The sequence below is a fragment of the Giraffa tippelskirchi genome, chromosome 12, assembly GCF_054371585.1.
Source record: "Giraffa tippelskirchi isolate mGirTip1 chromosome 12, T2T-mGirTip1v1.2.pri, whole genome shotgun sequence".
Taxonomy (NCBI): Eukaryota; Metazoa; Chordata; class Mammalia; order Artiodactyla; family Giraffidae; genus Giraffa; species Giraffa tippelskirchi.
In genome coordinates this window covers 66,787,254-66,801,721 of record NC_137286.1, presented here as the reverse complement: position 1 = coordinate 66,801,721, position 14,468 = coordinate 66,787,254, and the positions used below count along the sequence as shown (strand labels likewise).

At 55.2% G+C, this 14,468-nt stretch overlaps 1 protein-coding gene and 1 long non-coding RNA gene across 2 annotated transcripts in view; one reads left to right on the top strand and one right to left on the bottom strand.

Annotated features, from left to right (window-relative positions):
• The window catches only part of LOC145530003 (uncharacterized), a 270,063-nt gene that overhangs the window by 179,767 nt on the left and 75,828 nt on the right, over positions 1-14,468 (bottom strand). Inside the window, exons 11-12 of the long non-coding RNA XR_014071399.1 lie at positions 13,646-13,757; positions 5,992-6,103 (exon numbers count right to left, since the gene is read on the bottom strand). This is a non-coding gene — a long non-coding RNA (uncharacterized LOC145530003). The remainder of the gene's footprint in view (positions 1-5,991; positions 6,104-13,645; positions 13,758-14,468) is intronic.
• Positions 6,421-13,749, top strand: LOC145529839 (uncharacterized). The gene is made up of 3 exons (XM_081550599.1): positions 6,421-9,974; positions 10,374-10,686; positions 10,937-13,749. The coding sequence occupies exons 1-3, from the start codon at positions 9,738-9,740 to the stop codon at positions 11,572-11,574; spliced, it is 1,188 nt and encodes a 395-aa protein (XP_081406725.1). The 5' UTR covers positions 6,421-9,737; the 3' UTR covers positions 11,575-13,749.

Genomic DNA, 14,468 nt, shown 5'->3' with positions numbered 1-14,468 from the left:
AGTCTTCCAATGAGAAGGGAATTATCACCCCCACTGACAATGCCATTCACTGAAGTGATACCCACGAGTCCATCTAACCCAGAAGGGAAGGAAGGACCTGTTCTCACAAAACGGCGAGAGACGGAAGAAGGAAGATCAAGCCCACACCAACCACTGGAAAGAGAAGCTGTGCTCAGGGCTTGAAAGAATTCCTATTGGGAAAATGATGTCACAGCCCCACAAGGCAATCCACAGCTTCGATGCTATTCCTCCCAAAATGCCAATGCATTTTCGCACCGAACAAAGAATTGCAAAAGGGGTACGGAAACAGAAAAGAGCCTAAATTGTCAATACAATCCGACGAAAAAGCCCCGATACGGACATCCAAGGTTGTGTGAAAGGAAATTAGACGACCAAACTAGGATCCTCAGGAGAGTATCGGAGAAGGCGATGGCGACCCACTCCAGTACTCTTGCCTGGAAAACGCCCTGGACGGAGGAGCCTGGTAGGCTGCAGGCCATGGGGTCGCGCAGAGTCAGACACGACTGAAATGACTTAGGCGCAGCGGCAGCAGCAGGACAGTATGCTATTGGGAATACAACAACACACACAGATCCAGATCGATGGAATAAAGTTGAGGGTCCAGAAACAAACCCCGGCATCCATGGTCAACTCATCTCTGACACAAAAGGGGAGAATATCCAAATGGGAACAAGAAAGCCTCTTCAATAAATGTCCATGGGAAAACCAGACAGCTACATCTGAAGAACGCTATTGGTTTTGATCTCACACCACCTCAATATCGGGGAAAAACCTCACCCTAAAGACTGATGTCATGAGACAGCTAGAAAGAAGCGTAGGTCAAAGGCTCCTTAACATCAGAGTCTCCTTGCCATTTGCTGGGCGGAGGTAGAAATGGGTCTCTTCAAGTAAGGGAAAGAGGAAAACGAAGTACGCCAATGGGTTTCCATCCAATGGAACCTCTTCACAACAGAGAAGCTAAGCATTCAGAAATGCAAAAGATGGGAAACGGAACATGAGAGACTCCTTGCAAGTGGTGTATCTGAGAAGGGGTTCATATGGAAAGAGACGAAGAATGCACAGCACTCAGATTCCAAGAAACACCACCACCACCCTTGACCCTTCCCCCATGACCAACTCCGACCTAAAGCCTTTCTCTCCCTCTAACCTATCCCTAAAACATAACCCTCATCTAATCATATACATGTGCATTCCTAGCATCCATCCATCCACACACGAGAGAGAAAGAGGAAGACACAGACTGAATCGAGAAGGGAAAAGAGAGGGACACAGACAGAGAGAGACACGGAACCAAAGAGAGGAAAGGAGTCGACGGTCCAGACTTTTCATCAATCTGTCTCGAAGGTAGAAGCAATGACAGCGCCCATCCACCCCAGAAGGGGGAAAAGGACGGAAGGTTTGGAGAGGAAAAGACAAGAACGCAGGGAGCCATTAGAAGCTCAGCCACCCGCAGAAGCCGAGCTGGGACACTTGAACAGAATCTCAATGGAAACAGAGGACCAGAAAGTTGGCTACTCTTTTCTATAAGAGAGGGAGACCTTCGAGTCTTCCTTTCGCGCCTCCAACTTGGATGCGGGGTCTCAAAACACTCAGGAGGGGGAGTGCCTTTTCCTGGGTACCACGGCGCATCCAGGCCTCGTTCTGCCCCATTCTGTGCTGTGTCAGCCCTGGATGGAGTCTTTCTTTCTGAAGTCTCAGCGCACAAGCTCCACGTGATATCGGCCCCAGGTGGAAAGGCATGGAGCTGCTCGTAGGCCGACAGACCTAGGAAGCAGATGGGAGAGTGACCCCCACTCTCCAGATGGAGAGACTGGGGAAACCCTGAGGGGCATACGCTTGTCCAGGGCCACACCACTTATGAGAAGAAGGAGCCTGGTCTGAGAGCAGCGGGGTCCTCGGAGCTCAGGCCCTGGCTGCACCCAGGCCTCCCCAGGGCTGTGGGCTGGGCTGTGTGGCTGTCACTGTGCCTGCACATGGCCTAAGGGGGGTGGTCGAGCAGTCAGAAACCCAGAGATTCCCTTGGGAAGTTTTGGGGAAGGGACCTCAGCACGAACCCCAGGAAATGATGTCACCTGCCGGCAACAGAACCCAACAGAACCCGCAACCCGTGTATCCAGGCCTCCAGAGCGGAGAGGAGCCCCCAGCCAGATCACTTGCTGCCAGGATGTTCTGCTGTTTGCCCCTGCCCAGAGGCCGGGGCCTCAGGAGAGCTCACAGGCAGTGTGCGTGGGCACCCTGTCGACGTTGGCTCAGGGCACCCCCGAGAGGCCTCTGGCCCTTTGCCCGGAGAAACAGAAAGGTAACACGGGGAGCCCCAGGCCGGGCCAGCCCACCTCTCCCATGCCACCCGGAAACACCGGGTCCTTTGCCTGTGTGTGTGGATGCGGGTTTCTCGGGGTGTGTCTCCCTCAAGGAAGCCCAGGCGGATGTGGGGTCAGAAGCCTGCGGGCAAGTTGTGTCCACACCCCAGGGGAGAGCAGGCTGGCTGGGATGGGGAGAGTGCGGGCAGCGCCGGCCGCCCAGGCTGGCCTCACACCCTCAGGTGGGTCTCTTTCCTCCCGGGTGGGGATCTGAGCAGACACACGTCTCTGACCCTTCTGGGAAGAGAAGTTCGAGCAGGCAGAAGCAGCGGCTCCACTGGCCAGGCCCAGCTCGGAAAAGTCCCAGCATGGCTGGCTGATGGTCACTGTCGTTGCAGAGCTTCCCACGTGATGAGGCCGAGGACGGGGACACCCCGTCCACCTCCCGGAGGGAGGGGTCGGAGCACCACCCCCCCGCCCCTGAGGCCCAGTGCAGGCTCCAGGTGAGCGTGCCCACGGAGGCATCAGCCCCACCGGGGGCGAAGCGGAGGCGGGGAAGGCCTGCTGCCGAGACACCACACAGGATACACCCGGCGGCCCAGTCTGAGGCTGCCACGGAGCTCAGCACACCCGGCTCCGACCCAGAGTCCCGAGAACCCCAGCCTCTGAGGCAGCAGGAGGACCTGGAGCCCAGCACGCCAGAGCACAGAGGTGAGGACGCTGGGGCTGGTGCACGGGAGTGTGTGGGGAGGGGGTGCTGAGCTACACAGGGACGAGTCCCCGAAAGATGCTGCTGGGCCTGCAGCAAGCGCTGGCCTCACACCCCCACCCCCTTCTTGCACACTTCAGTCCCAAAAGACATCCGACCCTGGGTATTCTTTGGGAATCTCTTGGAAGCTTTCTGTCCCGGGATACGCACATGCCAAGGCTGGCCTGTGGGCAAACTTTGCTTCTCCCCCAGCTCTAGCACTGGCCTCCAACTGGAACCAGGCTCCACTTCCCAGACCTGTCCCTACAGAGGTGGTGGCTCCAGGTGCAGGACCCAGGGATCCACCGAGGGCAGATGGAGAACCGAGACTTGCCCTCGCAGAGACACCAGGCCAGCTGGGTTCTGGCCAGCACACCGGGCAGATCGGATCTCCGTGCCTGCAGGACCCCCAGCCCCAGGCACTGATGTCCCACCCCCTCAGCCAGAACCTCCACCTCCACGTGCACCTGTACCTGCTCGGGCTTTGGCAGGAGAACCCGAGGCAGAGGAGGAGTCACCGCCTCGGCAGGGAGAGCCTGCCCTGGCTCCCGCGCAACACCCAGACGCCGACGATGACTCACCCACCCCTGCAGGAAGAACGAGCCCCCGCTCTGGACAGAGACCCAGAGCCCTTGCCGGAAACACCACGTCCAGGGGAGCGGTCGGCTCTGCCGCCTCCATCCCTGTCGGCTCACCGTGGACGCTGTCAACTCGGTCTGCCCCCAGGGGACATGGAGTTCCTTTCCCCTGAACTGCTTTGCATTTGGTTTGTTTCCACCTTTCTGGTGATGTTTTATTTTTTGTATGGTTTCCTGTATTTTTGTTGGTTAAGTTGGGAACTTGTTGGTTAAGTTAGTAAACTTTTTCATCATTGTTGCAATTTGGGAACACTGTTGTGTAACTCTGGTGATACTGTGTTACCATCACCACTTTGTGGTTTCAGACCCGTTTGATCTTTATGCCCCACCCCCCAACAAAGCCTGGATTCAAGGCAAGCACGCCCTGTTCATCCCTCCCCCCGATCCTGAACACAATTTCATCTTTTCTTTCTGCATTCCTTCCTATATTCTTGGTGTCCCCAATCAATGACTCTCAGTGAAATGACTGAAGGAGTTTCTTTCGGACTCTCCACCTACTGTAAGACTCCATTGGAGAGTTCTCATTTTTATGTCATTTGAACTAGCCTTTGATAGCTGACAGGACGGTGTACGTCCTTTCAAGATATCATGTGCCAAACGAAGCCCTTTTGGCAAATGCCATCATTATCTCCAGGCAGGCATTGCTGTTTGAAGGGTGACATCTCAGCCAGAAGGCAGAGGCTGAGCTCCTCTTGTTGCACCAGCTCCCAAAAGAAGCCAAGAAAGGGAGCTGGAACAACAAACCACCCCAACGCCCAGGAAAGCGTTCTTCACGACAGAAGGCTAGAAAATGACCCAACAACCTTGTGGCCCAGAACCCCTCTAGAAAAATCACTGTTCCATAAAAAAGAGAAACACGTGGGAAGTTCCAAGGAGAGGCAATGCCCATGGCCAGTGTACTTTAGAGACGGCCTGACCGCTCCGGGGAAGACACGCACCGACGGAACCCCTTGGGAAACAGCAGTGAGAGTCCTCACCGTCGTAAGGGTTTCCTCTGGGGACAACCTGCCCTGGGCACCACATGAGGGAGCAGACCGGCTTCTCTTCCTCTGCTCCCACACCATTCACTCATGAAGGCAGCTCAGGTGTTCTCATGCCCTGCCTGCCTGCCTGCCTGCCTGCCTGGCTCATCCGTGAGCTGTGACCACCTCCAGGGCAGGACTCCACCTTCTCCTCTCTGTGTACCGTGAATCTGCACACAGTGGGCTTTCAGAACCTTAGGAGACTTGAGCCATTCCCACTCGAGCCAGAACCCTCCCCAGGAAGGAAAACGGCTGTGGGGTCATTTTGGCCCCAGCACTGGTTCCGAAAGCCTGGCGGCTCCTACAGCCTCTACGGTGTGAAGAGGGAGGTCCCTTTTGACAGAGCTTTCCGGCTGTCAGATCTAAGCTGTTGTTTCACTGTCAGCTGTGTCTCTTCCGTTGCAGCCAGGTGGGCCACGCTGCTCCAAAGGGGCTCACAAGCTGAGTGGCAAGGGAGGTATTGAGAGGACAGGGATGGCTACAACGTGCTGCAAACTGAGTGAGGGTCCCCACAATCCTCAGCAAAGGTCTGTGGTGTGCAAGTGGGGAGTAGAGGGCCCCCAAGTTCCAAAGGAAGGGAGGTACTCGGGAGCTAAAGCCCTTGGCTGCTGTGGTAGCAGCTGCAGATGGCAGCTCGTCCACAGTGCACTTCGAATGAGGTCATATGAGCGGGACTCTGGAAATGGCTCCGAAATCAAGAGAAAGGGGTCAGGGTATGTGGGAATCCGGCGGGGGTGGGGGGTGGATGAAGGAAGGTGTCCTTCCTCTCTCCAGTGCAATTTGGTTTGGTGAGTCTCAAAGCTACCAGATGGCACTTCCCAAGTCAGGCCCCCGCAGGAATCAGGGTGGGCTGCGTGCCTCGGCGCCTGCTACAGGGACAAGCCACACCAGTGGCCTCCCTGAGCTCAAATGGCCGGATCTGGGGGTTCTGTCTGGGTGCACACCTCCTTGCTCTGGCCAAGTTCCCCCCTTCTCTGAGCACCAGCTTCATCCTCTCGAATGAGGACATCGATTGCTACCTTGGCACGTTACTCTCTTCATCCTGTGAAGACTCATTAGGCTTATCCTACAATTACTAGCTGGCCCAAAGAGATATCTCCTGAATCCAGATTAAACTGGAGTCTCCCAGGCTCATCTGGCATGTCTTCCCTGAAGTCTGCCAAAACCCACACCCTTGCATTTCCAGGGACTCCCCTTAGCCAGCTGGGCAGAAAACCCAGCATGGTTCAAACAAGCTGACAGACAAGCGGGAGAGGACTCACGGGCAGACGGCCTCCCTCAGGTCTCGGGTGGAGCTCTGGGACCACAGCAGCAGCGGGCCATCCCAGCCCCTGGGCTCAGCAGCGCCCTCATTCTCAGGCCGGCGGCTCTGCCCTGAGGGGAGCAGGAAGGTCACCAACTGCCGCAGGCGGACCTCAAGCCCCTCCCACTGCTGGAGCCTGACCTCCCCCGGCCCCACCCCTTCCCCTACCCCAGCAGAACGAGAGCTCGTCTTCCCCTGGCTTCCAACGTGAGGCCCGGCCCCGGGCCCCGATTGGGCACTGCCCCAGTCCGGAGCCAATCACAGTGGCCAGGGAGGTGGAACGCACCGATTGGCCAGGGCCAGGTCATGTGACCATACTCCCCAGGAAACTCAAATATTACCAAGATTTCCTAACAAACCAATGAACAAAATTATCCAGTAAAGGCAAACCGTACTTTTTAATGAGGCCAATGTCACAGAAAAAAAAAAAAATCCTTCACAATGAACTGCTCAAGGAAGCTACTAAATAAGCTTTCAGAAAAGTTAAGACTTTTTTTTTTTTTTTAATAGGGTGACGGAGAGCTATACCTTTCCCATCTATGTGAATTTAGGTTTAAATTAGATTTCCCTCGGCTATTATATAAGACAAAAAACCCCACATCACCCCCTTTCACTCCCCCCACCCCCAAAAAGTGTTTTAGTCTATTGAATTTTTGTGTCCTCAGTTGTGTCTGATTCACGGCAACTCACGAACTCTACACAGCCAGGCTCTTCCGTCCATGGAATTCAGGGCAATTTTTTTCTGTCACAGCAAATGCCCACCCTGGGTGATCCAAAGGCAAGGGCTCAGAGGCTCCTGAGAGACTAACTCCTTTCAGCTGAGCACAGAGCTGGCTCCTCACTGGGATGCCTGTGGCCTGGGGCTCCCAGAGGGGAGAGCAGCACTCACCCCACCGTGTGGTCACTGCTGGAAGTGCAGGCTGCTCCTCACTCCCCCTTGACAGTGTCCCTGAGGGCAGAACAGTGTGAATCTACTCAAGGTGGAAACGCAAACTCCGATGCAACCAAACTTCCCACAAGGTCTCCAAAACCACTCAGGAACAGGGAATTGGAAACTGCAGGGCATGACATGAATGGAGATGGAGACTTGACACCTTACACCGAGTTCACTTCCAGTTATCCCTAGACAAAGTTTCCATGAAAACTTGTCACAAATCTAGAAGAACAATGAGCAGAAACCGGACACGTGCTTTGAGTCTTCACACACAAAACAAAAAGGCAGCCCACAAAACAACCCAGAGAATACAGTGGACTTTGCAAAATCAAAGATATCTACTGTGGGAAAGACCTCATTACAAAAGCAAAAGACAGGTCATACATCGCGAGACGAATGAGTGGAAACACAAAGCTTCTCAAGGATGTGTCTCCAAACAGTCAAAGAACACCAACACGACAAGCCTGTGAAAACTAGGGAAAGGTCTGAAGGGACACCAGACTGAGGAAGACACACACAGAGTATCCCGGATGATGTCCAGCACTGAGGGCCTGAAGAAACAACAGTCTAGTTGCACTCCCTCAGGCCTGTGTGACCCTGGATGAGGCCTCTGTTTCCCGGTGGCTCTGAGAGATGGACAGGGAGGAAGGGGAAGAGAAATCACTTGCATTTCTAATACTCACAGCAAAGTCTTCCAATGAGAAGGGAATTATCACCCCCACTGACAATGCCATTCACTGAAGTGATACCCACGAGTCCATCTAACCCAGAAGGGAAGGAAGGACCTGTTCTCACAAAACGGCGAGAGACGGAAGAAGGAAGATCAAGCCCACACCAACCACTGGAAAGAGAAGCTGTGCTCAGGGCTTGAAAGAATTCCTATTGGGAAAATGATGTCACAGCCCCACAAGGCAATCCACAGCTTCGATGCTATTCCTCCCAAAATGCCAATGCATTTTCGCACCGAACAAAGAATTGCAAAAGGGGTACGGAAACAGAAAAGAGCCTAAATTGTCAATACAATCCGACGAAAAAGCCCCGATACGGACATCCAAGGTTGTGTGAAAGGAAATTAGACGACCAAACTAGGATCCTCAGGAGAGTATCGGAGAAGGCGATGGCGACCCACTCCAGTACTCTTGCCTGGAAAACGCCCTGGACGGAGGAGCCTGGTAGGCTGCAGGCCATGGGGTCGCGCAGAGTCAGACACGACTGAAATGACTTAGGCGCAGCGGCAGCAGCAGGACAGTATGCTATTGGGAATACAACAACACACACAGATCCAGATCGATGGAATAAAGTTGAGGGTCCAGAAACAAACCCCGGCATCCATGGTCAACTCATCTCTGACACAAAAGGGGAGAATATCCAAATGGGAACAAGAAAGCCTCTTCAATAAATGTCCATGGGAAAACCAGACAGCTACATCTGAAGAACGCTATTGGTTTTGATCTCACACCACCTCAATATCGGGGAAAAACCTCACCCTAAAGACTGATGTCATGAGACAGCTAGAAAGAAGCGTAGGTCAAAGGCTCCTTAACATCAGAGTCTCCTTGCCATTTGCTGGGCGGAGGTAGAAATGGGTCTCTTCAAGTAAGGGAAAGAGGAAAACGAAGTACGCCAATGGGTTTCCATCCAATGGAACCTCTTCACAACAGAGAAGCTAAGCATTCAGAAATGCAAAAGATGGGAAACGGAACATGAGAGACTCCTTGCAAGTGGTGTATCTGAGAAGGGGTTCATATGGAAAGAGACGAAGAATGCACAGCACTCAGATTCCAAGAAACACCACCACCACCCTTGACCCTTCCCCCATGACCAACTCCGACCTAAAGCCTTTCTCTCCCTCTAACCTATCCCTAAAACATAACCCTCATCTAATCATATACATGTGCATTCCTAGCATCCATCCATCCACACACGAGAGAGAAAGAGGAAGACACAGACTGAATCGAGAAGGGAAAAGAGAGGGACACAGACAGAGAGAGACACGGAACCAAAGAGAGGAAAGGAGTCGACGGTCCAGACTTTTCATCAATCTGTCTCGAAGGTAGAAGCAATGACAGCGCCCATCCACCCCAGAAGGGGGAAAAGGACGGAAGGTTTGGAGAGGAAAAGACAAGAACGCAGGGAGCCATTAGAAGCTCAGCCACCCGCAGAAGCCGAGCTGGGACACTTGAACAGAATCTCAATGGAAACAGAGGACCAGAAAGTTGGCTACTCTTTTCTATAAGAGAGGGAGACCTTCGAGTCTTCCTTTCGCGCCTCCAACTTGGATGCGGGGTCTCAAAACACTCAGGAGGGGGAGTGCCTTTTCCTGGGTACCACGGCGCATCCAGGCCTCGTTCTGCCCCATTCTGTGCTGTGTCAGCCCTGGATGGAGTCTTTCTTTCTGAAGTCTCAGCGCACAAGCTCCACGTGATATCGGCCCCAGGTGGAAAGGCATGGAGCTGCTCGTAGGCCGACAGACCTAGGAAGCAGATGGGAGAGTGACCCCCACTCTCCAGATGGAGAGACTGGGGAAACCCTGAGGGGCATACGCTTGTCCAGGGCCACACCACTTATGAGAAGAAGGAGCCTGGTCTGAGAGCAGCGGGGTCCTCGGAGCTCAGGCCCTGGCTGCACCCAGGCCTCCCCAGGGCTGTGGGCTGGGCTGTGTGGCTGTCACTGTGCCTGCACATGGCCTAAGGGGGGTGGTCGAGCAGTCAGAAACCCAGAGATTCCCTTGGGAAGTTTTGGGGAAGGGACCTCAGCACGAACCCCAGGAAATGATGTCACCTGCCGGCAACAGAACCCAACAGAACCCGCAACCCGTGTATCCAGGCCTCCAGAGCGGAGAGGAGCCCCCAGCCAGATCACTTGCTGCCAGGATGTTCTGCTGTTTGCCCCTGCCCAGAGGCCGGGGCCTCAGGAGAGCTCACAGGCAGTGTGCGTGGGCACCCTGTCGACGTTGGCTCAGGGCACCCCCGAGAGGCCTCTGGCCCTTTGCCCGGAGAAACAGAAAGGTAACACGGGGAGCCCCAGGCCGGGCCAGCCCACCTCTCCCATGCCACCCGGAAACACCGGGTCCTTTGCCTGTGTGTGTGGATGCGGGTTTCTCGGGGTGTGTCTCCCTCAAGGAAGCCCAGGCGGATGTGGGGTCAGAAGCCTGCGGGCAAGTTGTGTCCACACCCCAGGGGAGAGCAGGCTGGCTGGGATGGGGAGAGTGCGGGCAGCGCCGGCCGCCCAGGCTGGCCTCACACCCTCAGGTGGGTCTCTTTCCTCCCGGGTGGGGATCTGAGCAGACACACGTCTCTGACCCTTCTGGGAAGAGAAGTTCGAGCAGGCAGAAGCAGCGGCTCCACTGGCCAGGCCCAGCTCGGAAAAGTCCCAGCATGGCTGGCTGATGGTCACTGTCGTTGCAGAGCTTCCCACGTGATGAGGCCGAGGACGGGGACACCCCGTCCACCTCCCGGAGGGAGGGGTCGGAGCACCACCCCCCCGCCCCTGAGGCCCAGTGCAGGCTCCAGGTGAGCGTGCCCACGGAGGCATCAGCCCCACCGGGGGCGAAGCGGAGGCGGGGAAGGCCTGCTGCCGAGACACCACACAGGATACACCCGGCGGCCCAGTCTGAGGCTGCCACGGAGCTCAGCACACCCGGCTCCGACCCAGAGTCCCGAGAACCCCAGCCTCTGAGGCAGCAGGAGGACCTGGAGCCCAGCACGCCAGAGCACAGAGGTGAGGACGCTGGGGCTGGTGCACGGGAGTGTGTGGGGAGGGGGTGCTGAGCTACACAGGGACGAGTCCCCGAAAGATGCTGCTGGGCCTGCAGCAAGCGCTGGCCTCACACCCCCACCCCCTTCTTGCACACTTCAGTCCCAAAAGACATCCGACCCTGGGTATTCTTTGGGAATCTCTTGGAAGCTTTCTGTCCCGGGATACGCACATGCCAAGGCTGGCCTGTGGGCAAACTTTGCTTCTCCCCCAGCTCTAGCACTGGCCTCCAACTGGAACCAGGCTCCACTTCCCAGACCTGTCCCTACAGAGGTGGTGGCTCCAGGTGCAGGACCCAGGGATCCACCGAGGGCAGATGGAGAACCGAGACTTGCCCTCGCAGAGACACCAGGCCAGCTGGGTTCTGGCCAGCACACCGGGCAGATCGGATCTCCGTGCCTGCAGGACCCCCAGCCCCAGGCACTGATGTCCCACCCCCTCAGCCAGAACCTCCACCTCCACGTGCACCTGTACCTGCTCGGGCTTTGGCAGGAGAACCCGAGGCAGAGGAGGAGTCACCGCCTCGGCAGGGAGAGCCTGCCCTGGCTCCCGCGCAACACCCAGACGCCGACGATGACTCACCCACCCCTGCAGGAAGAACGAGCCCCCGCTCTGGACAGAGACCCAGAGCCCTTGCCGGAAACACCACGTCCAGGGGAGCGGTCGGCTCTGCCGCCTCCATCCCTGTCGGCTCACCGTGGACGCTGTCAACTCGGTCTGCCCCCAGGGGACATGGAGTTCCTTTCCCCTGAACTGCTTTGCATTTGGTTTGTTTCCACCTTTCTGGTGATGTTTTATTTTTTGTATGGTTTCCTGTATTTTTGTTGGTTAAGTTGGGAACTTGTTGGTTAAGTTAGTAAACTTTTTCATCATTGTTGCAATTTGGGAACACTGTTGTGTAACTCTGGTGATACTGTGTTACCATCACCACTTTGTGGTTTCAGACCCGTTTGATCTTTATGCCCCACCCCCCAACAAAGCCTGGATTCAAGGCAAGCACGCCCTGTTCATCCCTCCCCCCGATCCTGAACACAATTTCATCTTTTCTTTCTGCATTCCTTCCTATATTCTTGGTGTCCCCAATCAATGACTCTCAGTGAAATGACTGAAGGAGTTTCTTTCGGACTCTCCACCTACTGTAAGACTCCATTGGAGAGTTCTCATTTTTATGTCATTTGAACTAGCCTTTGATAGCTGACAGGACGGTGTACGTCCTTTCAAGATATCATGTGCCAAACGAAGCCCTTTTGGCAAATGCCATCATTATCTCCAGGCAGGCATTGCTGTTTGAAGGGTGACATCTCAGCCAGAAGGCAGAGGCTGAGCTCCTCTTGTTGCACCAGCTCCCAAAAGAAGCCAAGAAAGGGAGCTGGAACAACAAACCACCCCAACGCCCAGGAAAGCGTTCTTCACGACAGAAGGCTAGAAAATGACCCAACAACCTTGTGGCCCAGAACCCCTCTAGAAAAATCACTGTTCCATAAAAAAGAGAAACACGTGGGAAGTTCCAAGGAGAGGCAATGCCCATGGCCAGTGTACTTTAGAGACGGCCTGACCGCTCCGGGGAAGACACGCACCGACGGAACCCCTTGGGAAACAGCAGTGAGAGTCCTCACCGTCGTAAGGGTTTCCTCTGGGGACAACCTGCCCTGGGCACCACATGAGGGAGCAGACCGGCTTCTCTTCCTCTGCTCCCACACCATTCACTCATGAAGGCAGCTCAGGTGTTCTCATGCCCTGCCTGCCTGCCTGCCTGCCTGCCTGGCTCATCCGTGAGCTGTGACCACCTCCAGGGCAGGACTCCACCTTCTCCTCTCTGTGTACCGTGAATCTGCACACAGTGGGCTTTCAGAACCTTAGGAGACTTGAGCCATTCCCACTCGAGCCAGAACCCTCCCCAGGAAGGAAAACGGCTGTGGGGTCATTTTGGCCCCAGCACTGGTTCCGAAAGCCTGGCGGCTCCTACAGCCTCTACGGTGTGAAGAGGGAGGTCCCTTTTGACAGAGCTTTCCGGCTGTCAGATCTAAGCTGTTGTTTCACTGTCAGCTGTGTCTCTTCCGTTGCAGCCAGGTGGGCCACGCTGCTCCAAAGGGGCTCACAAGCTGAGTGGCAAGGGAGGTATTGAGAGGACAGGGATGGCTACAACGTGCTGCAAACTGAGTGAGGGTCCCCACAATCCTCAGCAAAGGTCTGTGGTGTGCAAGTGGGGAGTAGAGGGCCCCCAAGTTCCAAAGGAAGGGAGGTACTCGGGAGCTAAAGCCCTTGGCTGCTGTGGTAGCAGCTGCAGATGGCAGCTCGTCCACAGTGCACTTCGAATGAGGTCATATGAGCGGGACTCTGGAAATGGCTCCGAAATCAAGAGAAAGGGGTCAGGGTATGTGGGAATCCGGCGGGGGTGGGGGGTGGATGAAGGAAGGTGTCCTTCCTCTCTCCAGTGCAATTTGGTTTGGTGAGTCTCAAAGCTACCAGATGGCACTTCCCAAGTCAGGCCCCCGCAGGAATCAGGGTGGGCTGCGTGCCTCGGCGCCTGCTACAGGGACAAGCCACACCAGTGGCCTCCCTGAGCTCAAATGGCCGGATCTGGGGGTTCTGTCTGGGTGCACACCTCCTTGCTCTGGCCAAGTTCCCCCCTTCTCTGAGCACCAGCTTCATCCTCTCGAATGAGGACATCGATTGCTACCTTGGCACGTTACTCTCTTCATCCTGTGAAGACTCATTAGGCTTATCCTACAATTACTAGCTGGCCCAAAGAGATATCTCCTGAATCCAGATTAAACTGGAGTCTCCCAGGCTCATCTGGCATGTCTTCCCTGAAGTCTGCCAAAACCCACACCCTTGCATTTCCAGGGACTCCCCTTAGCCAGCTGGGCAGAAAACCCAGCATGGTTCAAACAAGCTGACAGACAAGCGGGAGAGGACTCACGGGCAGACGGCCTCCCTCAGGTCTCGGGTGGAGCTCTGGGACCACAGCAGCAGCGGGCCATCCCAGCCCCTGGGCTCAGCAGCGCCCTCATTCTCAGGCCGGCGGCTCTGCCCTGAGGGGAGCAGGAAGGTCACCAACTGCCGCAGGCGGACCTCAAGCCCCTCCCACTGCTGGAGCCTGACCTCCCCCGGCCCCACCCCTTCCCCTACCCCAGCAGAACGAGAGCTCGTCTTCCCCTGGCTTCCAACGTGAGGCCCGGCCCCGGGCCCCGATTGGGCACTGCCCCAGTCCGGAGCCAATCACAGTGGCCAGGGAGGTGGAACGCACCGATTGGCCAGGGCCAGGTCATGTGACCATACTCCCCAGGAAACTCAAATATTACCAAGATTTCCTAACAAACCAATGAACAAAATTATCCAGTAAAGGCAAACCGTACTTTTTAATGAGGCCAATGTCACAGAAAAAAAAAAAATCCTTCACAATGAACTGCTCAAGGAAGCTACTAAATAAGCTTTCAGAAAAGTTAAGACTTTTTTTTTTTTTTTAATAGGGTGACGGAGAGCTATACCTTTCCCATCTATGTGAATTTAGGTTTAAATTAGATTTCCCTCGGCTATTATATAAGACAAAAAACCCCACATCACCCCCTTTCACTCCCCCCACCCCCAAAAAGTGTTTTAGTCTATTGAATTTTTGTGTCCTCAGTTGTGTCTGATTCACGGCAACTCACGAACTCTACACAGCCAGGCTCTTCCGTCCATGGAATTCAGGGCAATTTTTTTCTGTCACAGCAAATGCCCACCCTGGGTGATCCAAAGGCAAG

Excerpts from the sequence above, each read along its gene's own strand:
- LOC145529839 (XM_081550599.1), top strand. The coding sequence starts at position 9,738 with ATGATGTCACCTGCCGGCAACAGAACCCAACAGAACCCGCAACCCGTG. Across the intron at positions 9,975-10,373 it reads TTGCCCGGAGAAACAGAAAG|AGCTTCCCACGTGATGAGGC; the intron begins GTAACACGGGGA and ends CTGTCGTTGCAG. Across the intron at positions 10,687-10,936 it reads CAGCACGCCAGAGCACAGAG|CTCTAGCACTGGCCTCCAAC; the intron begins GTGAGGACGCTG and ends CTTCTCCCCCAG.